General features: G+C 46.0%; 3 protein-coding genes across 9 annotated transcripts in view; 2 read left to right on the forward strand and 1 right to left on the reverse strand.

Moving 5' to 3' along the window:
- Positions 1-9,014, forward strand: part of ASAP1 (ArfGAP with SH3 domain, ankyrin repeat and PH domain 1) — a 362,608-nt gene extending 353,594 nt beyond the window's left edge. For all 6 annotated transcript variants that reach the window (XM_048841653.2, XM_048841649.2, XM_048841648.2 and 3 more), the window contains one exon: positions 5,367-9,014. In XM_048841653.2, the coding sequence (XP_048697610.1) occupies positions 5,367-5,441 (75 nt within the window). In that variant the 3' untranslated portion in view covers positions 5,442-9,014. The remainder of the gene's footprint in view (positions 1-5,366) is intronic.
- A 4,842-nt stretch (positions 9,015-13,856) lies between these two features.
- LOC125631076 (elongation factor 1-alpha-like) lies at positions 13,857-23,583 on the reverse strand. The gene is given in 9 exon segments (XM_048837252.2): positions 13,857-14,187; positions 14,643-14,877; positions 15,935-16,191; positions 16,604-16,756; positions 17,139-17,284; positions 17,286-17,421; positions 17,710-17,780; positions 17,782-18,181; positions 23,475-23,583. Coding segments are annotated over 9 exon segments (1,626 nt in total). The 3' UTR covers positions 13,857-14,068.
- The window catches only part of CYRIB (CYFIP related Rac1 interactor B), a 161,477-nt gene continuing 159,888 nt past the window's right edge, over positions 23,449-25,037 (forward strand). For both annotated transcript variants that reach the window (XM_048841657.2, XM_048841660.2), the window contains exon 1: positions 23,449-23,568. The gene's annotated coding sequence lies outside the window, so the exon portion shown is untranslated. The remainder of the gene's footprint in view (positions 23,569-25,037) is intronic.

Here is a 25,037-nt window from a genome sequence, read left to right on the forward strand (position 1 = left end):
CAGAGTGCAGAAATGGCTTGCAGGAACTCAGATGATGTGGCAATGGTGTTATTACAGCAGCACTCAGAGGCCACAATTAGAATCAGGGTCCCATTCTCTGCTGCTCTGCACAGGACACGGGTGGGTCCTGTAGATGTCAGGTACAAAAGACAGAAAGTACGCTGATCGTTTATGGAGTTTATGGTGTGGTAACTACAATTTGAGGCTGGGAAGGTTACACTGAGGCCTGCCCATTACCTGACTGCTTACTCAGTTACCCTCCCTCTCCCCCCACACACACACACATACACCCAGGTCCCCAGAACAGCTGAAAAACTCCAGAATTGTGGACCTCATCAGGGCTCCCAAGGCTGTGAATGACTCACCACCTTGTACTGCTGGGAAAGAGAAGGCTTTTGCTGGGGCCATGTGCCCCCAAAGTCTTAGCACCATTGGGGAGAGGTAGCCTCTGCTTGTCCCCTTGCCCCATCTTCTGACGCTGCTGGCAGTGGTTGCTGAGTCTCTCCTTCATGAAGGATGCTGGTACCTTCTTAAAAGGTTATTCCCCTGGGAAATTCCATGAAGGGCTCTGAATCACCTGGTGCTTCTGGGATTGGGGGATGAGGGCTGTTGGGCCATTTGCTTCAAAGTCTTGACTCCATAGGGGGTAGCAATGGGCTCACCTATTCCCCCTCTCCATTTTGATAACCTATAGAGCAGTGAGAGGCACATTACAATACTGAAAACAGTGAACCAGAAGGTAAATCTTCAACGTAGAAGAATTAAGAGCTAGAAGAGGACTGACTGTACAATAAATCAAGGCATGCTGTTCCGATACTGTTAACTAGAGTTCGGCAAACTGTGTGTAGTGGACAAATTATTTAGCTTTTCTCCCGTTTGTGAAATGTCCACACACAAGATAATGACTGATTCATTATTTGAAACTGCTTGGATCTCTCTTTATGAATGTATATTATGCTGTGGATTGCTTGCAAACTGTTTCCTGTACAGATTTGATGTGTGGGGCATGGTTGGTCCCCTCATTTGCAAGTTATTGAGATTTGTTGGATCTATCCTTTTGTAAACATGAGTGACAGACATCATTGGTGCTCTATTTTGCTTGGGGGGCGGGCACCCTTCATCACCTGCTCCTTTTTCATGTTTGGTATGTAATGCTTTGCTTGGATTTCTTCTACCCACATCTATAGAATTATTCCAGGTAACTTCCCATTTTTAGCAAACTTGTAGGTTTCTCTTTTGCTCTTTTCATCCACAGGCGGCTTCCTAGGGTAGGAAAGTCCCAAGATTCCTTATTCTGGAGTGAGTTTGTAGCAGTTCTCTTACAAGATACAGTTTGATAACTATAGTTTAATCTGACAGCCAAGAGAACCTCTCCTCTCTGTGTTTAGTTCAGTGGAATATGTGACACTTCCAGATCTACCATTACAACCGTGATCCTTTCATTCCTGTTCATTTAACTTGTCCCCCTATTTATCCCAGTTACAGCAATGTTTGGTGTTGGTTACTGATCTCTTTACAAATCCAAATATTGTTGTAACCAAGGTAGACAGAGGACTATATTAATCCAAATAAAACAAAATAAAACTCCAATGTCTATGTTTGACAGTGGGAGATATTGAAGAGTAAGGATGTGTCTACACTAAGAAAATAGGTCGAATTTATAGAAGTCGATTTTTTAGAAAGTGATTTTATACAGTCGATCGTGTGTGTCCCCACACTAATGCACTAAGCGCATTAAGTCGGCGGAGTGCGTCCATAGTACCGAGGCTGGCGTCGACTTTCAGAGCGTTGCACTGTGGGTAGCTATCCCACAGTTCCCGCAGACTCCGCTGCCCATTGGAATTCTGGGTTAAGCTCCCAATGCCTGATGGGGCAAAAACATTGTCGTGGGTGGTTTTGGGTACATGTCGTCAGTCGCCCCTCCCTCCGTGAAAGCAATGGTAGACAATCGTTTCGCACCTATTTTCCATGCGGGCACCATACTGCTTTCAGCAGACAGTGCAGTTGGATTGCTAACCATCATAGTCATCCACCGCTTCCGCTGCCACTCTGCTCTCCTGATGCGATGAATCCACCTCGCAGGTCCACTATATTACCATCATCATCCACCACTCTTCTCTCCTACCCTCCTGGTGGTCTCGCAGGGCTTCTTCCACTGCAACTCTGCTCGGCTGCTCTTGTCTCGCCATACCACGGCAAGCATGCAGCCTGCTCAGCTGTTGTGTCCTGGCAGCAGACGGTGCAGTAGATATGCAAAACTGCTTATCCAACCACCACTTCTCCTGCAACTCTGCTCTCCTGCAGACGCCATACCACGGCAAGTATGGAGCCCGCTCAGACTTCTCTCAAAGCACAGACCCCGGCAGTTTGGCCATCCTGGTGGCAATGGAGCAGGCTCTTGCCATGGAACGCTGAATTCTGGGCCCATGAAACAAGCACAGACTGGTGGGACCGCACAGTGTTGCAGGTCTGGGATGATTCCCAGTGGCTGCGAAACTTTCGCATGCGTAAGGGCACTTTCATGGAACTTTGTGACTTGCTTTTCCCTGCCCTGAAGTACCAGAATACCAAGATGAGAGCAGCCCTCACAGTTCACAGGCGAGTGGCAATAGCTCTCTGGAAGCTTGCAACGCCAGACAGCTACAGGTCAGTCGGGAATCAATTTGGAGTGGGCAAATCTACTGTGGGGGCTGCTGTGATCCAAGTAGCCAGTGCAATCACTGAGCTGCTGCTATCAAGGGTAGTGACTCTGGGAAATGTGCAGGTCATAGTGGATGGCTTTGCTGCAATGGGATTCCCTAACTGTGGTGGGGCGATAGACGGAATGCATATCCCTATCTTGGGACCGGACCACCAAGGCAGCCAGTACATAAACCGAAAGGGGTACTTTTCAATGGTGCTGCAAGCAGTGGTGGATCACAAGGGACGTTTCACCAACATCAACGTGGCATGGCCAGGAAAGGTACATGATGCTCGCATCTTCAGGAACTCTGGTCTGTATGAACAGCTGCAGCAAGGGACTTACTTTCCAGACCAGAAAATAACCATTGGGGATGTTGAAATGCCTATAGTTATCCTTGGGGACCCAGCCTACTCCTTAATGCCATGGCTCATGAAGCCATACACAGGCATCCTGGACAGTAGTCAGGAGCTGTTCAACTATAGGCTGAGCAAGTGCAGAATGGTGGTAGAATGTGCATTTGGACGTTTAAAAGCACACTGGCGCAGTTTACTGACTCGGTTAGACCTCAGCAAAACCAATATTCCCATTGTTATTACTGCTTGCTGTGTGCTCCAAAATATCTGTGAGACTAAGGGGGAGACGTTTATGGTGGGGTGGGAAGTTGAGGCAAATCGCCTGGCCGCTGATTACGTGCAGCCAGACACCAGGGCAGTTAGAAGAGCACAGCAGGGCACGCTGCGCATCAGAGAAGCTTTGAAAACCAGCATTCTTGGGTGTCTGGGTGAGGAGACTATGGAACTTGGGGAGGAGGGCAGTTGGTTACACCGGAGCTGCAGTGGCGGTCTGTGCCTTTCCTGCACCTCAACCATACGCCGGAGCATATCAGTTTGATCCTCCAGAAGTCTCAGCATTGCATCCTTTCATCATGCTGCCGCCACCTTTCCTCTTGATCCCGCCACCTCTCCTGCTGCTCCAGCCATCTATCCTCTTGCACATTCCTCCTGTCCTCACGTTCTTTTTGTACTTTCCTGGACTCTGCTATTGTCTACCTCCACGCATTCTGCTGGACTCTTTCAGTTTGGGTGGACTGCATGAGCTCAGAGAACATTTAATCGCGAGATCACTTCACCCCTCCCCCCACCACTTGGCTAACAGTGGGGATGATTTATTTTCAGTCACAGGCAAACAGCCCAGCAGGAACGGCCACCTCTGATGTTCCCTTAATAAAATTCCCCTATTTCAACCAGGTGACCATGAACGAGATCACTCTCCTGAGGATAACACAGAGAGATAAAGAACGGATGTTGCTTGAATGCCAGCAAACACTGGGACCACACGCTGCCATGCTTTCTTATGCAGTGATTCCAGACTATGTGCTACTGGCCTGCCGTGGTAAAGTGTCCTACCATGGAGGATGCAATAAGGCTGCCCTCCTCAGAAACCTTTTGCAAAGGCTTTGGGAGTAACTCCAGGACAGCTTCAATGAGATGTCCTTGGAGGATTTCCACCCCATCCCCAGACATGTTAACAGACTTTTCCAGTAGCTGTACTGGCCACGAATGCATCCCAAGTTTTCAGGGCAAATTAATCATTAAACACGCTTGCTTTTAAACGGTGTATTATATTTACAAAGGTATGCTCACCAGAGGTGCCTTCTCCGCCTTCAAGGTCCGGGAGCTCGGGTTGGGAGGGTATTGGCTCCAGGGTGATAAACAGTTCCTGGCTGTCAGGGAGAACAGTTTCTCCACTTGCCTGGTGTGTGCTATCTTCAACCTTCCCCTCCTCATCATCTTCCTCGTCCCCAAAAACCTCATCCCTGTTGCATGAGAGTCCATTGATGGAGTCCATGCACAGGGCTGGGGTAGTTGTAGGGGCACCCTTTAGAATTGCCTGCAGTTCATCATAGAAGCAGCATGTCTGGGGCTCTGACCCCGAGCAGGCGTTCGCCTCTTGGGTTTTTTGATAGGCTTGCCTGAGCTCCTTAAGTTTCATGCAGCAATGCTGCGGGTCCCTGTGGTAGCCTCTGTCCTTCATGCCCATGGAGATTTTTTCAAATATTTTGGCATTTTGTCTTTTGGAACGGATTCATCTCCCCATACAGCAATCAGATCCAGTACCTCCCGTTCGGTCCATGCTGGAGCTCTTTTGTGATTCTGGCACTCCATGATTATCTCTGCTGATGAGCTCTGCATGGTCACACCACAGTGGCCAAACAGGAAATTAAATTCAAAAGTTTGCTGGGCTTTTCCTGTGTACCTGGCCAGTGCATCCGAGTTGAGAGCGCTGTCCAGAGTGGTCACAACAGAGCAGTGTGGGATTGCTCTTGGAGGCCAATACCGTCGAATTGCGTCCACACTAACCCAAATTTGACCCGGCGATGTCTATTTCAGCGCTAATCCCCTCTTAAAATTGATTTTAAGAGCCCATTAAGTTGATAAAAATGGCTTCGTTGTGTGGACGGGTGTAGGGTTAAATTGATCTAACGCTGCTAAATTCGACCTAAACTCATAATGTAGACCAGGGCTAACATACATCAAAATGTAGCTTCCTTGGCAAGGGTTTAGATGGCATGCTGTGAAATGTCCAAGAACCATCACCAGGCTTGTATTGTTATGTACGAGGAACAGTGTTTTGTTATATGGAGTAAGCGAGAAACCCACAATGTTTTTCTCCTTTGTTGCAGATTGGCCATGTCGAAGGACAGCCAGAGAGGAAAGGAGTCTTCCCGGTGTCCTTTGTGCACATTTTGTCAGATTAATAAAATTCAAAACTTGAGCATTGCACATCCTTCATGCAAGACAGGCTTTTTAGCAAAAGCTAACGGCTGCTGCCTCTCTGTAATCCTGTGCACAATTGTGTATATATAGCTGCTGTTACAAAATAAGAATTCATTTACGGTTCACCTCATGAGGTGAATTATATGTATTGTAAATATACTGTGTTATTCTGCCTTTGCCAGTATTATGGTAGCCTTGGAACCTGGCATGCCTTACTGGGTTTGCTGAAGCCATCCTTGGCATCTAGCACTTACATCTCTGTCTATGCTGTTAAAAATGTGTATCAACTGCCAGCTTTCCAAACATAGGTTTCCATCAACCATGTAACTTTGTAGAAATGACTGTTCCTAATAACTCAGTATTCTCAATTATATAATTAGCAGAGTTAAGATTCTGTTTTCAAAGTAAATGGTTTTGGCCCACTTAAAGACCAATCTACAATTAAGTGTACACAGTTTACAGCTAAGAAACCCACTTTGGTATTTATTAAAGAAAGTGTTCAGTTAAACGTAAGTTTGAAAGCAAAAGGAATATTCACTGACTTTACAGAAAATCAGTAGCATTTTATGGTGTGCATACAGCATTTCATGTTTATATTATGTGGACCTATGCCAAACTCTGATTGCAGTTTCCCTGTGATATTACCTCACTTTAAGACAGTTACAAATTACTTCCATCTGAAAATTTATTTTGATAAAAATTAGTCATACTGTCTTTCCTTATACATATGTGAAATTTGCTGAAGGTTTTTCACTGAATTTTTAGTAACCAAGGACTTTTAGAAAATATTACACTGTTTACATTATGCATGCATTTAAAATAGTGGTTCTCAACCTGTTTATCATTGTGAGCCACATATCTGGCCCACAATGTGTTACCTGGGCCGCAGGTTGTGAACCAGAGTGCCCCCCAGACCCAATGCCCAGCGCCTCCCGCCCAGAAACCCCTCCACAGAGTGGGGCCAAGAGTGGAGCCCTGGGCAGGTGGCAGGGACCCCAGACCCTGCTGTGCAGAGCCAGGCAGTGTGCGGCCGTGTGACTGGGCAGACGGGGAACAGCCCAGATACCGGACCCCATGGGGTTGGCCTGTAGCCCTGGACCTTGTGAGTTGGGCAGCAGCCCCGGACCCTGGAGTCTGCAGGGCCGGGTGGCAGCTCCGGATCCAGGACTCTGCGTGGCCGGCCGGCAGCCACTGATCCCGGATTCCATGGGGCTGGCTGCAGCCCCGGACCCCGTGGGGCCGGCCCGCAGCCCTGGACCCCAGACTGTACGGGGCCGAGTAGCAGCCCGGACTCCACCACACTGGGCGGCCAGGCAGGATGACCCGGGGGGCCTTTAGCACACAGCTGGGCCGCAGCTGTGTGCTAATTAGGCTGCCTGTGGGTTGAGAACCCCTGATTTAGAATCTTACTTGAAACCTGTCTTTGTACAGGAATAGTACTGTAGTCACATAGCTAAGCTGGAACAAAAGAACATTTTAATTTGATAACTATTCAGATTGAAATGTGAGCTTGCAACAGTATTTATTTATAGCTAATTGGCTCTCCTTAAAAATCACTTATTTAAAAAAAATGTCTTCCGCTTTGCTGAAGGTTATAATTAACCAGTGTAAAATTTCCTCAATGTTATTGTCTGGATAAATGTAAACTATTACAGTATAAAAAATTGTTTAGAAAATCAGAGTGAAAGGTTGACCTTTCATGCAGTTTGTCAGGCTATTAATTATAGAAACTAATCACTAGTATCAAGTTGTATATTAACTGTCTTCATTAAACTATCTTTGTATTTCATAGTCTTAACTCCAAGCACCAGCCAAAAAACACATTACCACAAGTCAAACACATCCTTCCAAGACTTATTAGAAATTAATTTTATGGTAGCTTCAGAGTTGTTATAAAATGGCATTAGTGGAAAACACATTCCTTGCAGTTAATTCACTTAGTTTCCTTTTTTTCTAATCAAAACATTTAGCGTACTATTAAAAACATTCATTTACTTCAGATTTTCTATATCTTTTTTAATTTTGGAACAGAATGAAATTGTTATTTTCTGTGATCAGATAACTGTATTGATCAGGTTCTGTGATTTTCTTATGTAGGACTGGTATTATATTGCTTAAAATGTTACTTTGGCAACAGTACATATTACTAATATTTTACAGCAGACAGTCTTGGCTACATAGGAAGATTTTTCATTTCATAAAAGCACAACTCAAAAAAACCTTCTGAAAGTTTTCATTTTTAGTGCAGTTTTACAAGGCTATAGTCAGTGAATATTTAATTCTATTTATATGGTTATGAAAACTTAAATATCAAATAAACCTTGCATGAGAAAATATTCCAAAATATTTATCAACTGTTACTGGAAAGTGGCTTTTAAACTATTGCTTTATCAGTGTCATGACAAATATGTATTCAAAAACAAATACACCAGTGAGTGAGCCTGCTCACATCTAATCCACAGTGTTATTAGTTTCAGTCTTATACTGTTCTTTATGGAAGGCAGTCAGGACCTGAGTTTATTTAGCATTCCATTTTATCCATTAATATAATGTTTTAAGTTGCATTAAAGAAAGAAAAACTATTCACTTTTGTGGTCAAGTGTATTTTTAAGTGATCTCAAAATAATCTGGTAAAAGCTAACCACATAAAGAAAACCTAGACATGTAAAATGATGTAGAAGCAAATGTCTATTCTTTTGTACACTCTTTGCAGTAGTATACATAGGCATTGTTAAAATGAGATTAGTTCCATCAGGAACAAGAGTTCTGTTTGTTCTGGCTTATTGTGGGTCATAGGAAATTTAAAAATACATTGTATGTTATATTGCTTGAGTTTAAGTACAATATTATATTTAAACTCAGTGAGCCACTATCTGCAATTTTGTACATGAAATAGTATTTGGAAAGTTTAGATCTTTATAGACAAATAGCTAATAATTAGGTTTTTTTTTCCCCTGGGATGGGGATGTTCTGCAAATGATGTCTTATTTTACTGTTGAACAGCAATTGCTATTTATTTTTTTATTACATAATACATCAACATGTTGTATAGAAATCAGATTTGGTAATGCCAGTAGTTAAAATTTTGACTTCTCATTTGAATGTTAAGATCAAACATCAGTACACTTGTCTATTCACATGTATGTAAATGTGACAGTTTTTGAGTACTGTATGTGTTAATTTCTACTTTTTTAATATTTAAAATTGCTTTGAAATAAATGTATTCAGTTGATCCCAGACATCTGAACAAGGCCCTTTTGTCAGCTGGAATCTCCTGTAGGAGGAAAGTCTACATCTCACGTAGGTGGCTTTTGAGAGAGAACTCATTTTAAGCTATTGAGTAGAGAGCTGAATTATCAATATAAGTATACTTTAAGTTGATAATTCATGTATATGTGTAACCCATTTGTTAAATATGAATGCACTTAGCAGCGAAAAGTTTTAGGATAAAACTATGTGTTAGTATCAAAATACACTCATTCTTTCATGGGTGGGATTAAACATCTCTGGTGGCCCCATCAGCTTCTGCAGAATAAAGTTTTAATATTTAAAAACATGACTAGCCCTTCTGATTGTGAAGAAAACATTCAAAATGTGCTTAACAGAGTGCCATCTTTCTGTGTCTGCAGATAGACTGAAAATTCACAGCTCTTTTAGAGATATTGGGTCACATTGATATGTGGAGCCTAGCAGTCATTTAAATTCTTTTTAATGATTTCACAGGGTGTTGCTAGGATTCAAAGGGAAGTAAGTGGTTATGAATCCACAGTAAAGGTGACTTGCAAAGGGGAAAAAAATCACTTATCTTCCATCTGTACAAAAGAATGGATTTTTTTTTCTGCCCCTTTTTTTCGCCCAACCTCAGATATCAAATTGCTATTTTGTTGTTAGGTAAATTGGGATGAGGCTGTATGGTAATTCCTGTGCCCCAATTATCCTAATAGCGGCCAGTAACTCATTACTTCAGAGAAAGATACAAGAACCTCTGCAGCAAGTAATTATGGGATAACCTGTCCATAGGAAAAAATTCCCTTCTAACTCTCAATAATGAGAGAGGCTACACCTGGCAGCATGATGGTGTGTCTTCCAAAATTTTCAATGTTCACTATAACTCTGGACATTTTTATTATCCATGTAACTGTACAATATCTTTGCATCGTGCTAGACACTTGGTCTTACCGATAGCCTGTATAAGACATTTCCTTTTAAAGGCCCTGAATTGCTACTTTCCTGACCTGTTACCACAGTGGGGTTGACATTCTTTCATCCTTTAACTCAAAGGAAAGCAGCATTTGACTCTTTCAAAATGACTTGTGCTCCCTAATAGTTGGGGCTTTTGAGTTCAGTAGGTATTTTAACAAAGTTTTAAACAGTCATAATTCTGTTACCCCTCCCATACCTTGGCAAAAAACAAACAAACGCCAGGGTATGCATATGACATTTCCAATGCAAGAACAGAGTATTTTTGACAGATGGTGTAGAGGATCTTTGAATCCTCCTTCAGCAAAAAGGTACAGGCACTTTCCTGGTTAGAGCTCAAATTTTTAAGTAGGCCTGCCCTCTCCTTGCACAAGAGAGCTAATACTTGTTCATTCAAATTCCTCAGTCTGCTGTTCAGAAATGTATGATCTGCTTACCCTAGTCAACACCAGCAAAGAAAATGGAAGCTTTAAACTGAATGATGATTGGCTGATCAGTGATTAGGTTCAGATGCTGAGCAGTAAGTCTGCTGTAACTATAGACTATATCTAATCCTTAACATTTACTGTATTCATTTAAGACCTATTATACAGATTACCTAGTGAAAGATAAAGGGTTAAAAGTTTGCAATTCAATATTGGAGGTTGCTCAGTAAGACCATAAATCCTTCAAGCCACCTCCCACAAAGTAGTCAGTCATATACTACATCTCAAATGGCCTAGTTAGAAGAAGAAAGTATGTTCATGGATTGTAGTTGAAGGGAAAGCCCTCAAGTGTCTAAAGACGTGCTCTGCATGTACACAGTAAACACTAATCCTTCAATTTACAGGAAACGTGAATACTGTTAATTAAGGGAGAGATCTAAGCCCCAAATAAAAATGCACTGACTACTTGGACACTAATTTGTGACATGTAAGTCTACTTAAAATACACCAACATTATTATACTGCAAAACATTGGAGAGGCCTTGAGACTGCTTGGCACTTGTTAGAATTAGATGCAGCAGGTTCACAATACTGTTGAAGTTTGCTAATATTGCACAACTATAGGCCTAAACCTTAAGATTTGGCTAGTTCAAGATTTTGTTTCCAGAGTATGTGTGATAAGCACAGAGTTAGTAGGAACTTACACCAGTAGACTTTGCTGGTGACTTTAAGTTGAGATATTGAAGCTAAACATTAACTGCTTGTTGCTTTGTGAAAGGAATGGTTTTATGGAAGCTGACTTTGTAAACAGCTGTTAGTGTAATTTTACTTCCTTACACCTGTCACAAACGAGATTAGGTTAGTACTAATGTACAGGATTACAGGACAAATGGCAGCTAGTCTAGGAACTACAAATTGACCAGAACCACCCCTCTACTTTTTACTCCTGTTTCACTTTGACTTATCAGTAAAATTTGACTGCAAGCATTTTCAACTTGTCTGCATTTGTAGATAGTTTAGAAGATTCCATGTCTTATCAAGATCAGCACCTACAAAACCTTAACTGTTCTCCTGCTCCATCAGAAAAGCCCTCTTGCAAGGCTAAGCAACAATCCCACTTATAGCTTCCTAGCCTAGAGTAGAGGATTAGTCTAGCCACATGTGCCTTTCTGCTCCCTCCCACTCAGCGATCTTTATGAAGTAGGCTTATGACATGCTTGTACCAAAGATGCATAAATTGGAGATTTTAGGTTAACACCTGTGAAAGATTAACTGTACTAGATCACAGGTAAAACTAAAGATGCTAGACTGATGCAAAATACCTTGTGTCAAGTTTATTCAAAGAACACTTAAGCCAGCAGTCCCCAAACTTTTGAGGGTCCCATCTCCCTCCCAGGGCCAGGAACCAGCCACGGGTGGATGCAGACAGGGATAAGGGGGCCAGATCTGGGGCCAGGAGCAGGGCTGCATTGGGGGCTAGCAGTCAGGCCAAGCCCCACCCCCAGCCAGGAAAGGAGCAGTGCGAAGTCTTGGAGTTGGGGAGAGGCTCTGTGGTGCTCCCTCCCTGCCCCTTTGTGGGCTAGCCTGGAGCCTGCCATAGCACACATGCCCCAGATAGTCCTCCATGTCCCCCCTAGGGGGGCATGCTTTACACATTGGGGACCTTGGACCTAGGCCATCTTACACCCATTAGTGAGAACCACAGGCTGGAATTTAGGCAAAGAATATCAGTAATTAGAAGGGATACTGAATAAAGTGTTAAGCTGGTTCAGTTTCTCTGGCACTTGATACTACAGGGGGTGGGGGAGGGGGAAGAGTTTGGCTTCTTCAAGGCTAAAACTAAGGAAGACTTTTGAAAGAGAACCCTAAAGGATACTGTAGGGGGGGGAAGTCAATTAGGACTCTTAAAATTTCCCTAGGTTTTTCAGTGACAAAGTTATGTTTAAACTAGGGCTGTTGATTAATTACTGTTAACTTGAAAAAATTAACTGATTACAAATATTTGTGATCCAAAAAAATATAGTGAGCACTGTACACTTTGTATTCTGTGTTGTAATAGAAATCAATATTTAATTTCAATGGGTAGTCTATTGTTTAACAGTGCAATTTTTTTGGATCACAAATATTTGTACTGTAAAACTGATAAATAGTCTTTCAATTCACCTCATACAAGTACTCTCTTGCAATCTCTTTATCCTGAAAATGTAACTTACACATGTAGATTTGTTGTTCCATAACTGCACTCAAAAACAAAACAATGTAAAACTTTAGAGCCTACAAGTCCACTCAGTCCTACTTCTTGTTCAGACAATTGCTAAGACAAACAAGTTTGGTTACAATTTGCAGGAAATACTGCTGACTGCTTCTTATTTACAATGTCACCTGAAAGCTAGAACAGGCATACGCCTGGCATTGTTGTAGCTGGCACATAAATACCTTGCAAAGCCAGATATGCTAAACATTCATATGCCCCTTCATGTGTCAGCCACCATTCCAGAGGACATGCTTTCATACTGATGCTTGTTTAAAAAAAAAAATTTAAATTGTGACAACTCCTTGGGGGAGAATTTTATGTCTCCTGTTCTGTTTTACCCACATTCTGCCATATATTTCATGTTAGTCATCTCACATGATGACCTAGCACGTTTGTTTTAAGAACACTTTCACTGCAGATTTGACAAAATGCAAAGAAGGTACCAATGTGAGATTTCTAGAGATAGCAACAGCGCTCAACCCAATGTTTAAGAATCTGAAGTGCCTTCCAAAAATCTGAGGTGTCGAGAATGCTTTCAAATGTCAAAGGAGCAACACTGACTGAGATGATGAAAATGAACATGTCAGTCTGCTCTGCTTTCAGTTGTTATCTAGCAGAACCCACCATCAGCATGGACACATCTTTTGGAATGGTGGTTGAAGCATGAAGGGACATATGAATCTCTATCACATCTGGCACATAAATATCTTGCAATGCCAACTACAACAATGTGGGCAGTATTATCTCCTGCAAATTGTAACCATACTTGTTTGAGCTATTAGCTGAATGAAATTATATATATGACAGAGTGGACTTGTAGGTTCTAAAGTTTCACGTGGTTTTATTTTTGAATGCAGTTATTTTTTGTACACCATTTTACATTTGTAAGTTCAACTTTCATGATAAAGAGATTGCACTACAGTACTTGTATTAAGTAAATTGAAAAATACCTTGTTTTTCACAGTGCAAGTATTTGTAATTAAATATGAAGTGAGCACTGTACACTTTATATTGACTTCAATTACAACACAGAATTGATTTGAAAATTTAGAAAACATCCAAAATATTTAAATAAATGGTATTCTATTATTGTTTAGAAGGGAGATTAATCATGATTAATTTTTTTTAAAATAGCTTGACAGCCCTAATTTAAATCTACTCCTACCTCCCTTTTCATCTAGTGAAAGCTGTACGTGGCCATTCACAGAAGTGCTAACCACTAGAAACTCACATCCTAGTTCTTGCTACTACTTCCCCCACAAGTAGAAGTGAGCTTGCTTCTTGAGTTTAGAGCCCTTTACATAGAAGCTCCTTGAAGTTCACAGTGGCTTGCTGGAGTGTTCTAAAGTAGTTGAGGCTCCTGAAGCTGTGGCCACCTGTCAAGCCTACTTACATAGATGCAAGTGGTAGTTTGAAGCGGTCCTTAAGACCTGTTCAAATTGCCTTTGTCTCCACAGCTGGAGGGTGGAGACATTTTTCTAGGAGCTTAAAATAAAGGAGGAGGTACCAAGCTGTGCTTCTCTTAAATGATTTCTTTATTAAACTGGATGCAGGCCTCTGAGATGAAGAGGCTTTTAATGTTCAGATAATGTTACTGGCTCTGAACCAGCCATAAAACAGAATCATCCCAATTCTGGGTTAAGCAAAACAAAAGTCCATCTCAAATTAACCTTATTACATGAAAGGTACCTTTCAATTAAATTGGCTTTAAACAAAAAAAAGACCCATTTCACTTGATAAGCAGAGCTTTCTGCACCTGTTTTCTAGTGACACCTGCAGGCTTCTTTTCCACAGATTTGATGACTCCAACCGCAACAGTCTGCTTCAAGTCCCAAGCTGCAAAGCGACCTGAAATGAAGTTAAATATTCTAGTTGCCTTTCAAACAAAGGAGAAGGTGCTACTGCTTATATTCATGCAGTCACCTTGTACTTCCTCCAGCCCCATCTGTCATCTTAGAATTAGACTTAAGCTCTTTGGGGCACAGACCATCTTTGTTCTGTGTTTGAACAGCATTAACTCAATGGGGGTCTGGTCCATGACTGGACTCAAGTGTTACAATTCAAGCTGTTCAGACTGCTAAGCTACCCTTAGTGCAGTAACAGTCTGTTTATTTAAGTTGCTTAGCTGAAGTCTGCAGTTTACAGTCAGCTTCTTCCCTGCCCAATCCATCAAACTACACAAGATCATGATAAACAGACAATGGAAATGGAAGCTCCTAGGGTTTAGCTAAGGTGACTCATCACATCTCATGTATGTGATTAGTAGCAAATAGGTAGAGCTGACTTGACTTCAAAACACTTGCCTAAAGGGGGATAGTCAAAAAACCTCTCCACACACAGAGGCTTCTTAGGTACAAGCCTGACAGTAGCAGAGTCTCCGGACTTCAGCACGGAGGGATTGTCCTCCAGCTTCTCCCCAGATCGACGGTCAATCTTCTCAAAGAGCTCAGCAAACTGGCAGGTGATATGAGCAGTGTGACAGTCTACCACTGGTGAGTAGCCAGCCTTGATAAAGCCAGCGTGATTCAAGATGATCACCTAGGACAAAAGGAGGAACTAAGGATCTGTGCTTTAGGAGTTCCCCAACCCTCTTGTCATTTTAAATGACTAGACCAGTGGTTCCCAAACTTTAACAACCTGTGAACCCCTTTCACTAAAATGTCAAGTCTTGCAAACCCCCTCCTAAAACTGAATATTTCCAGGGATTTTCTCCTTTACCTGAGTATAAATTCTAAAAAGCAGTGATCTTGGAAATATAAAATTTGTTTTATGACATGCTTATTACACATTGTCATTTATCATTACAGTATTTATTATATGATGAAAATGGCAATGCTCTTCCAAGATCTCACTTTCGTAGCTTGTATCACTTTGAATAAGCCTGTTATAAGAGAAGGCTCCTATGTTTCATAAAGGAGTATCAGATGTGAAACAGCATGACGATATTTAAGAAGCCAACTCGAAGAGTTCCTCCTACCCAAGCATTCAGGTCTTGAGCAGTCTAGGCAAACAACGCACAAAGCTTAAACTTATAATAATTTAAAAATACTAGCTGCCTATTTAATTTTAAAACCAGCAAAAATATCCACCACCCTTTCCATTTCTTATAAGGAGTCTTGAAGTTTAAGTCTCCTCAGTGTGATAGATATGCTTGCTTTGATCTGCTTAGCTCTTGGAAGTCCAGGGGCTCAATGCTGTTGGCCCCATGCTGTCCGGGGTCTGTAGGGACAACTCTGTCTGCCATTAGGGATGTTTTTCCTGAGAACCCCCGTAACATTTCACAAACCCCCAGGGGTTCCCAAACCCCAGTTTGGGAACCACTGGCATAGACATTTATGGAGAGCAGCGCCTCCAAATTTGGGCAGCAGATACGGCTGGAAGCTGCCTAAGCGAACAGACCCCAGCATTGGTGAGGAGTGTCTGTAGCAATTACTGTATTCTGCAGAGTCCAGTCTGACCCCCACACCTATTCCAAACCTCCCAGTGGTGCTACCAGAGGTCACACCCCTCAGGAATTGTGGCCTCCCTGCTGCACAGACATGAAGGGCCAACACCCTATGAACCATGTAAGCCCCATAGAGGCAAGTCTCTGCACCTGAGCAGTGACGTGGGCTGCTGCTGCTGGGGGGTCACTCCTGGAGTTGCCAGCTACATGGCCCCGTCTCAGGTTCTTGACTGAGATGTTCTTTATGTTGAAGCCCACATTGTAACCAGGAAAAGCCACCTGCAGCAGCTCATGGTGCATTTCAATGGTTCTGACCTCTGCTGAGAGGTTTGCAGGGGCAAAGGAGATGTTCATGCCAGGCTTGAGGATGCCTGTCTCTATCTTCCCCACTGGTACAGTGCCAATTCCTGGGAGGAGACAGGGGAAGAGTAAGTCAGAGCTGACTGTGGAAAGCCCATAACCAGCACAGCAAGCAGACCAGTTAATTTGAGGTAAGGTGGGTGTCCTGGCTGGGATGGTGGAGGAGGGAGAGTCTCCTCAGAAGTGTTTCCTTCATGAAGTTGAGCCTTCACTAACCAAGGCCAGAAATAGCAAAGAGACCAGTACCCAGGCTGCTTAACACTAACTGCTATACACACTTCCTGAGTCTCAGGCATTACAAGGAGCAAGTTCCTGAGAGACTCATCTACACAGAAAGTCATTAAGTTGGGGGTGATTTGGGCCCTTCCAACAGAGGAACAGTCAATCACCTCAGAAACCCCATGCAGAACCCAGCTGTAGATCAGCATGTCCCAAGGTCCCATTCCTGCCTGGACTGGCCTCCAATCTTGTAGACGTCCTGCAGAGGCACCCTCAGCGGTTTGTTACTGGGCCTCACGGGAGGCAGGAGAGAATCCAGCGCTTCCAGAAGCGTCTGTCCCTTCCCAAAGCCTTCCTTCCGTTTGACCTTCCAGCCTTTGAACCACGGCATCTGCAGGGGGTAGAGGGAAGCCAGGGAGATGCTTGGCAGCCTTTGGATACAGGAAACGCAGCCTGGGGCTGGGACCCAAGGTCTGGCGTTAGCCCCCGTTGGAGGGCCATTCCCCTTGGACTCACGCTGAAGGGTGCCCATAGGCCTGTCCCTCCCAGCTATAGCTGCAGCATTCAGCGCTTCACCTTGCCACCCCCAGCTCCAGCTCCATGGCACCTTGGGCTCTGCCTTCTGGGTCAATCGCCTCCCCACCCACTGGGCATGGCCGAGGGCCGGAGCCCTGCTGGAGCGGAGCAGCCCCTCCACGGAACTGAGCGCCACGTGGGTCCCTCCCACCAGCAGCTGCCCTCAGCTCCCGCTCCCCATCCCCGGGTCTCCCCCACCTGGGGCTGGGCAGGGTGACGTTCTCGCCGGCCCAGCCGGACACCGGCAGGCAGGGCACCGCGGCCGGGCTGTAGCCGATCCTGCCCAGGTAGAGGCTGACGCCCCGCACCACCTCCTCGAAGCGCCGCTGGCTGGAGGGCGGCTCGGAGCAGCAGCTGCTTGACGCCCAGGGTGTAGGCCAGCAGGGCGTGCTCGCGGGTCTGCCCCTGCCGGCACACGCCGGCCTCGAACTCCCCGGGCGCGGCCGAGGCCGAGACCATCAGCACCGCGGCGTCCGCCTGGGGCAGAGACGGGCCGGGTGAGGGTGGGGGCCGCTCCGTGCGCCCGGCGGGGCTGCAACCGCCCGGCGGGGCTGCAACCGCCCCCGGCCCCAGCTCAGCCCGGGGCAGGATCGGGGCCGCTCCCTGCGCCCACGGCGCTGCACCCCCCCCCCCCCCACACACACACACCCTGCAACACCGGCCCGGGGCAGGATCGGGGCCGCTCCCCCAGCAACACCGGCTCGGGGCCGCTCCCCGCGCCCTCGGGGCCGCACCGCCACCCCGGGCGAGGAAGGGGCCCCGCTACCTGGAGGTGCCGGTCAGCATGTTCTTGATGAAGTCGCGGTGGCCCGGCGCGTCGATGATGGTGACGGAGAAGCGAGAGGTCGATGGTGATGCCCCGCTCCCGCTCCCGCTCCCGCGCCGCCCGCGGCCTGTCCAGCACCCAGGCGAACTTGAAGGAGCCTTTCCCCACCTGCGGGGCGGAGCGGCGCTCAGGGCGCCCGGGCCGGGGCCGCCCGGGGAAGGGCGACCCCGCCGTGGGGACGGAAGGGGGCGAGCGTACCTGGCTAGCCGCGGCCTCCAGCTTCTCCAGCAGCCGGGGCTCCAGCCCCCCGCACTGGTAGATGAGGTGGCCGGTGGTGGTGGATTTACCCGAGTCCACATGGCCGATGATCAGGATGTTCATGTGGCTCCGGCTCCCCCATCCTACCGGGGTCGCTAAAGGCGCTTCCGCCGCCGGCTCCGCCTTTATCGGGCGCGCTGATGGGCCAGGCCGCTCCCCTCAGGGACTGGGCCGCATTTCAGACCCCTCTGAAGCCCTGTGTTGTGCTGGGCCCCTGCCCGGAGAGCAGCTTCTCCCCAGGGCGCAAGTCTCACGTCCCCGTGTTGGGCCAGCGCTCCAGAGTCACCATGTACATAGAAAGTTACTTAAAAGAGAAAACCAGCCCCAACCCTGCCAAGATGTCCCCAGGTCATGGCTGCCCCTGCCTTTGTTCCCAAAGAGAATAACTGGGTCTTCTCACAGGCAACTTCACTGGGGACTTTTCCCAGTTCTCTCTCTCCCTATGAGGAGCCATTAATAAAACTAGGACTTTTCAGCCTGGAAAAGAGGCGACTAAGGGGGATATGATAGAGGTCTATAAAATCATGAGTGGTATAGAGAAGGTAAATAAGGAAGTGTTATTTACTCCTTCTCATAATACAAGAACAAAGGGCTGCCAAATGAAATTAATAGGTAGCAGGTTTAAAACAAACACAATAAAGTATTTTTTCACTCAGTGCACTGTCAACCTCTGGAACTCCTTGCCAGAGGGTATTGTGAAGGCCAGTACTATAATGGGGTTCAAAAGGGAGCTAGATAGATTCATGGAAGATAGGTTCATCAATGGCTATTAGCCAGAATGGGCAGGGATGGTGTCCCTGGCCTCTGTTTCCCAGAAGCTGGGATTGGGTGACAGGGCATGGATCACTTGATAACCTGTCTGTTCATTCACTTTGAGGCATCTGCCATTGGCCACTGTCAGAGGACAGGATACTGGGCTTGATGGACCTTTGGTCTGACCTAGTATGGCCGTTCTTATTAGATGTCATCATTATAATTAACTAAAAGAAATTGAGTCTTCCAAAGCCCACCGGTCGTCAGTATAGGCAGCCAGTAATTGATTTTCAGTCAGAAGAGGCTAGAATTTCATGGAAAGACAGACTGCTCCTTGGGTATTTGCTAGAGTACTCTCTTCGCTGTAACCATTTTAAGGCACTGCCTTGTGTTCTTTCTGGTGTTAAAGTGACATTATAATTTTGTCCCAACATTTACATTTTTAAAAAATCATGGAGCCCAGTTCCCAGGATATTTTTACCCTTTTAATAAAGATGGTGTGTCACTGGATCTCAAACAGTCCCTTGCAGTGTTTGCAACCAATCACAGATGCATTGTGCGAATGCATAGACCTAGACAATGAACACGGTGTCAGTGGGTCCTTGTGTGGGGATATGGGTCTGTCGGCATGGAACTGATTGCAGGATCGGGGCCTAAAGAACAACAGACTCCCCTATTCTCATATTCCAAGTTGGAGACAATGAAAGTTCAATATGAAATAAAGAGCATAGGTGTTGGGAAGTGGACTACATTGGAAAAAATTTTGTAATGTTAAAGCTCTAATATGAGTAAGGGGTTTCTTAAAATGTCATTTTAACATGACAATGTCTTTCTTACACATTTTACGTGCAATCTACTGCTAATAATATTTATATAGATTGCCAGCTCTTTGGGGCAGGGATCCTCTGTTTGTTCTGTGTTGTACAGCACCTAGCACAAGGGGATCCTGGTCCATGATTAGGGCTCCTGTTTGCTTCCGTAACGCAAATTATATCAAAGTAATATAATGGAGTAAACTAAGGAAGCATCGAGTACAGTCCATTCACCTTAGTCTCTTTAATTTTCATAGTCAAGGTACTGATACTGCAAGCTGCTCATGCAGCAAGATGGTCCAGTGGTTAGGGCACTGTTCTAGAACTTGGAAGACATTCAATTCCCTTTAGTGTGACAGTGAACAAGATTCTCAAAGCTATTTATGTCCTTAACTGGCATTGCAATCAATGAGAGTGAAGTACCTTTGCAGATCTAGGCTTTAGCTTCTCTGCCTCGGGTCCCATCTGTAAAATTGGAATAATAGTTCTTCCTTAATTCACAGAGGAGTTGTGAGGATAAGTCCATTAATGATTATGAGCTCAGATACTATGGTGAAAGGGGCCATAAAGGAATGATACACAGGCAGTTTGCAAGAGTGGGCTGAGTGTGGGAAAGTATTTACTATGAACATTAGCCTCTGATGCTGTGATTGGATCGACATGGGCTGACACTGGCAACTACAGAGCCCCACTGAAGTCAGTAGAGATCTACAAGGTCTGCACCTATTGCAGGATCAGAGCCCATGTAAATTATCCTTATTATAGGCAGTAGGTAGTAACATTTATAGGTAAGGTTCCTTAACACTTTCCATTAGAAGACCCTGTTTTCAGTTGTGTATAGCTTTGTTAAACTTTAACTGTTTAGGCTGAAATTTTCCATACCAGATATCTGCCTCAGGTTGAACTGTTTTTGGAAAGTTTCAGCAAAAATGGTCAGAGCAGATTAGGGGAAAATATGTGGCCTTATTCATGTTAAAAAAAATTCCTGCACGATTTTTATAGCACCAGGTGTGTGCACGGCATTTTACAGACTTGTAAGAGGACAGTGCTGTATCTCAAAGAGTTTACAATCTAGGGATTACTTATAGGGGCTATTTTTGTTCATATACTGTTAATGCTTCTTAAAAATCTCTTTAAATGACTTGAAACCAACTCATAGTGAACATAGTGTTTCTAACCACACATTCCTGTCTCTGTGAGCCTGTTTCTCTCTCACAGGATTGGTTACGTCCTCCTGTGTCTTGTCTTACATAAAGACCTGATTTTACTTATTAGAAATTTAATCATGTGTATACACTTACTCGTGGCATCAGGGTTTGCTGGATCAAGGCCTAACAGGTAAACTCTTCAGCACAGGGACTGTTCATTAGCATATGTGTGTGCTCTGCCTAACGCAATGGAGCCCCAATCCTGATCAAGGCCTCTGACTGTTGTTGTAGTATTATTAAGAAACTGGCATCAGTATAAGATACTGGGGTATGACGTCGCTGTTCCTGGTTGGGGGTGGGATGGGGGGAAGTGCCATGAAGTTCTTAACTACCATAGATAGACAGGACCTTGGTTTTATTTTGAATGTGGAAAAGAATATCTAATGTGTCCTGAAAACGCTGAACTTTAAACACAGCAGTGATCCCACTAAAGTCAATGGAAATACTCATATACCTAAAATTAAGCATGTGCATAAGTGTTTGCAGAATTGAGAAATATTTTGATGGAAGGTTGTTTCTTTGCTGTTCCCACAATGCTACGGTTTTGTGATCTTTTTGTCTGCTACAATGAATTAACAAACTGGGGGGCCTGATTTTGCCACCCATACTCACAAGGAGTCATCTATGGCTCCCATTTACATACAATATCAAGGTTGGAAGGGACCTCAGGAGGTCATCTAGTCCAACCCCCTGCTCAACGCAGGACCAATCCCCAATTTTTGCCCCAGCTCCCTAAATGGTCCCCTCAAGGAGGGAACTCACAACCCTGGGTTTAGCAGGCCAATGCTCAAACCACTGAGTTATCCCTCCCCCCAGGGAGGGGGACTATGTTTCAGGGGGACTATTTAAGGAGCAAAGTGCTGCTCCAGGAGGAAGGGTGACATGATCGAATTCTCCTGGCTTTCTAGAGCTCCGCATGATCCTGGGTGCCTCAGCCATTGTGCTGCGGCACACATGGGGAACCGAGCTGTATAGAGCTACTCTGACTTCTGCTGCCAGAAGAGAGAGGAAAAGCCGGAGGAGCGGTCAGTATTTCTTTAATAGAAAAGCTTTCAAGAGGGTATAATAAATGAGAAGAAAAATTAAAACTGCAGGTTGCAGTTGATAGTGTCTCATTAGTGACCGCCTGTGTGCAAGCACTAACCCCTGTATGTTGGTGTGTCTAGAGCGTAATCCTTCCTTTTCAATTGTGGTTTTGCTTGTAGCATTTATTCACACCAGCGCTGCATTCTGGCTCAGTGCTGTGGCAGTAACAACCAAGCACCAGACGAAAACTTGACATTTATAGCATGAGCACTGTCAACAGCAAAACCAGCCCATTGAGTCTCTAACACAGCTCTGTAAAGCCAGCACTAAACCTCTGATTGCCTTCTGCTCTGATCCTGCAAACGCTTACACGTGACAAATTTAATACAGGTGAGGAACTCCATTGAGTTCAACAGAGCTGCTCATGTCTCTCATGCAGCAATTGATCCCGATTCAGTAAATACTTAAGCGCATGCTTCTGTTCAGGCATGAGCTTAAGTACCATTGATTTCAGTGGGATTTAAGCACGTTTAAAGTTGAGCACAAACTTAAGTGTTTTGTTTAATAGGGATGAACGTCATCACATGCTTAAGGGCTCTCCTAAAGTGGAGCCCATGTCCATAAAATTAGCTTTGCGCTTAAATGTCTGAAAGATTGGGTTTATTTCAACCCCATTCTGCTCACTGGGTATTCGCTGCTGCAGGCATGTCTGCATGTAGTCTGACAGGTAACGAGAGGAGTAGCCACTGGTTGCAATCCATGCCGGGCATGGCTGTTATTTCATGTCTACACGTGTGACTTTAGTGGTCCCATTCACTAGACCCACCTTCCAGGGATGCTTAGAGGTTGATTTTCAGAGCTGCTAAACACTCCTGCCCACCTCTCCTTTGGCTTATTTCTCCTCTCCCCCGAATGTAAAACAGGAGCGATGCCATTGAAGTTAGTGGGTTTAGGCCAGTGTAAGTGAGAAGAGAATCAGGCTCATTGGCTTCGGGTGGAGCTGGGGGTGCTCATCAGCTGTGAAAATCAGACCCCCAGTGGGCGTATTCAGTCGGTGAATGAAACCAACCAGACTCTAGCTGCAGCGTGGGTTATTCTTCTGTCTGAGAAACAAGGAAAGAAAATGTCTGGACTTTTCGATCGCCCTTGTGAGCGTGCTTGGAGTATCCCTACGGGTGAAATAAATCCAGCATTAAACAAATGCTTTCTATTGCACTTCTCCGGTGAAGATCTGGGCGTGCTTTACAAATACTGAACTTCACAGCACCCTAGGGCCCCCATCCTGCAAGGTGCTCAGCGCCGGTCAACTCCCAGGGGGCGTGAGGGTGCTTCGTGCGGCCAGGAGTTGCCCAGCAGCTTGCAGGGTCAGATCCCTGGTGTCATGGGCCACCCCTGCGAGCAGTCCCCGCTTTTTGAGCTGGGGGGGGGGGGGGATCTCTGCTTCCCTGCTGCACGTGCACGGAGCCGCTCCCGGGCGCCCCTGCAGGGGTGGTAAAGAATCCGCTGTTTCTGCCAGGCCAGGGCAGTTGCGCTTTTCAAAGGTAAACAGGGTTTCCTCTTCCTCCCCCGTGAGTCTCTTCCTTTTATAGTTATTTCTCATGCTGCCGCGGCCGCTTTGCAAACCTGGGGCGGTGACGCTGACGCGGACCAACCCGGAAGCCTGCGACGGGCGCCGGCACCCGCGGTTCCTTCGCCGGCGGCAGCAGCAGCTGCCTCTTCCCGCGGCGGCCCCGCTCCCGGCCCCAGGTACCGTGACCTCATTGTATGCGGGGCGCTGGGCTCGATTCCGGTGCCTTGCAGCGTGGGGGGGCTGCTCTGGGCGGGGAGGGATTATGGATGGGGCTGGCATTTTGCAGGGATGGGACGGCGCTTCATCTGCCGACGCAAGGTGCCAGGAGCAAAGCCGGTCTCCCCGGCCCCGGCCCGCAGGTGTGCCTTCCTAGAGCCGCCTGCGTGTGCACGTGGGTTCGCCCCCGTTACCGAGACGCTCCCCACACCACGATGCACGTGCACGAAGGGCTTCACCTCCCGCAAGAAACAGCCCCCGGAGAAGCCGAGCCGAGCACGATTGTTTGCTCCGGGGTGGATGCGGTGAAAGAAGCCGCGGCGGCGAGCATGTCCCTCCCTCTCTCCCCCCGCCCTGCCTCTGCAATGCCCAGATGCGCTGTCCATTGTGGGTGCGCCCCGGCGTGCGTGGGGGGCCGGGCGTGTCGTGGCTTGGGATCAAAACCAGCCCGAGACGCAAGGGCTGTATTTCGGCCGAGGGCCAAGACTGGGGTTTCCTCCGTAGGGGGGTGAAGATGGCCTGGGGGGTGAGTGTGGGACTCGCCGAAGGGCTGTTTCCAATGCTAGGTCGATTGTGGTGGGCGAAATCACTGGTTTAATTAATCGGTGTCATTTGGGGCTGGAAAGCAACAGCTGCAGCCTTGAGGAACTGGGGCGTGGGGGTAGATCTTTGAACTCTCCTACTTCCTCATAGTGTTAGGCACCCGCCTGTCTTCAAGGGAGACTTCCTCTTTCAGCTTTAAAAAACGTTTATTTCTGGTTTGTGTGAGAGAGAAAGAGATGGGGGCGGTTCTGTTTTTAACAGTGGCATACAAACCTCTCTGCTAAGTACTCCACATACCATGATATTGGGAGGAGGGGGATACCTTGAAGGTTTTCCACCAGGAACCATCATTGCCTTAAGGAAATGTTGCTTAGCAGGAATGAGGGCTCCTGCTCCATCTCTCACTCCTAGTCCTAGAAATAAAAGGAAGTGTTCCTTTGATAGCTGGCTTCTGAGTTCCAGCCCCCAGGAGGGGGAGCGGGGACAACTGGCGATGAGGGAAAGGGGTCATAGTCAACTGGCTTGAGTGCAAAGGATGCAGGCCGGGGTCTATTGTGGTGCTTGTTTTAGTTCTCTGGGTTCACACTGGGTGTGGGGTCAGGGAAGGAAGCAAGAGGTTTCGCAAATGTCAGAGTGGTGGAAATTCCTCATAGGGAAAACCCAGGACACTTTTATCCATCGCTGTTAGGTTGATGTGGGAAGGTTTTCTTTTTATGGCACTGGCGTGACGCCCCTCTCCTCTAAAAAGAGACAAACGAGCAGCCCCTGGGCTTGCCTGGTGATCTTTCTCTTACACTTGGCCCTTGAGTTCAAAATTTTTCGAACGGCTGGAAGAGTACAGAGGCTCCTGGGGTCAGGACTCTTGGGGATTCCTGGCTTTGCCTCT

This window comes from Caretta caretta, chromosome 2 (assembly GCF_965140235.1).
Source record: "Caretta caretta isolate rCarCar2 chromosome 2, rCarCar1.hap1, whole genome shotgun sequence".
NCBI lineage: Eukaryota > Metazoa > Chordata > Testudines > Cheloniidae > Caretta > Caretta caretta.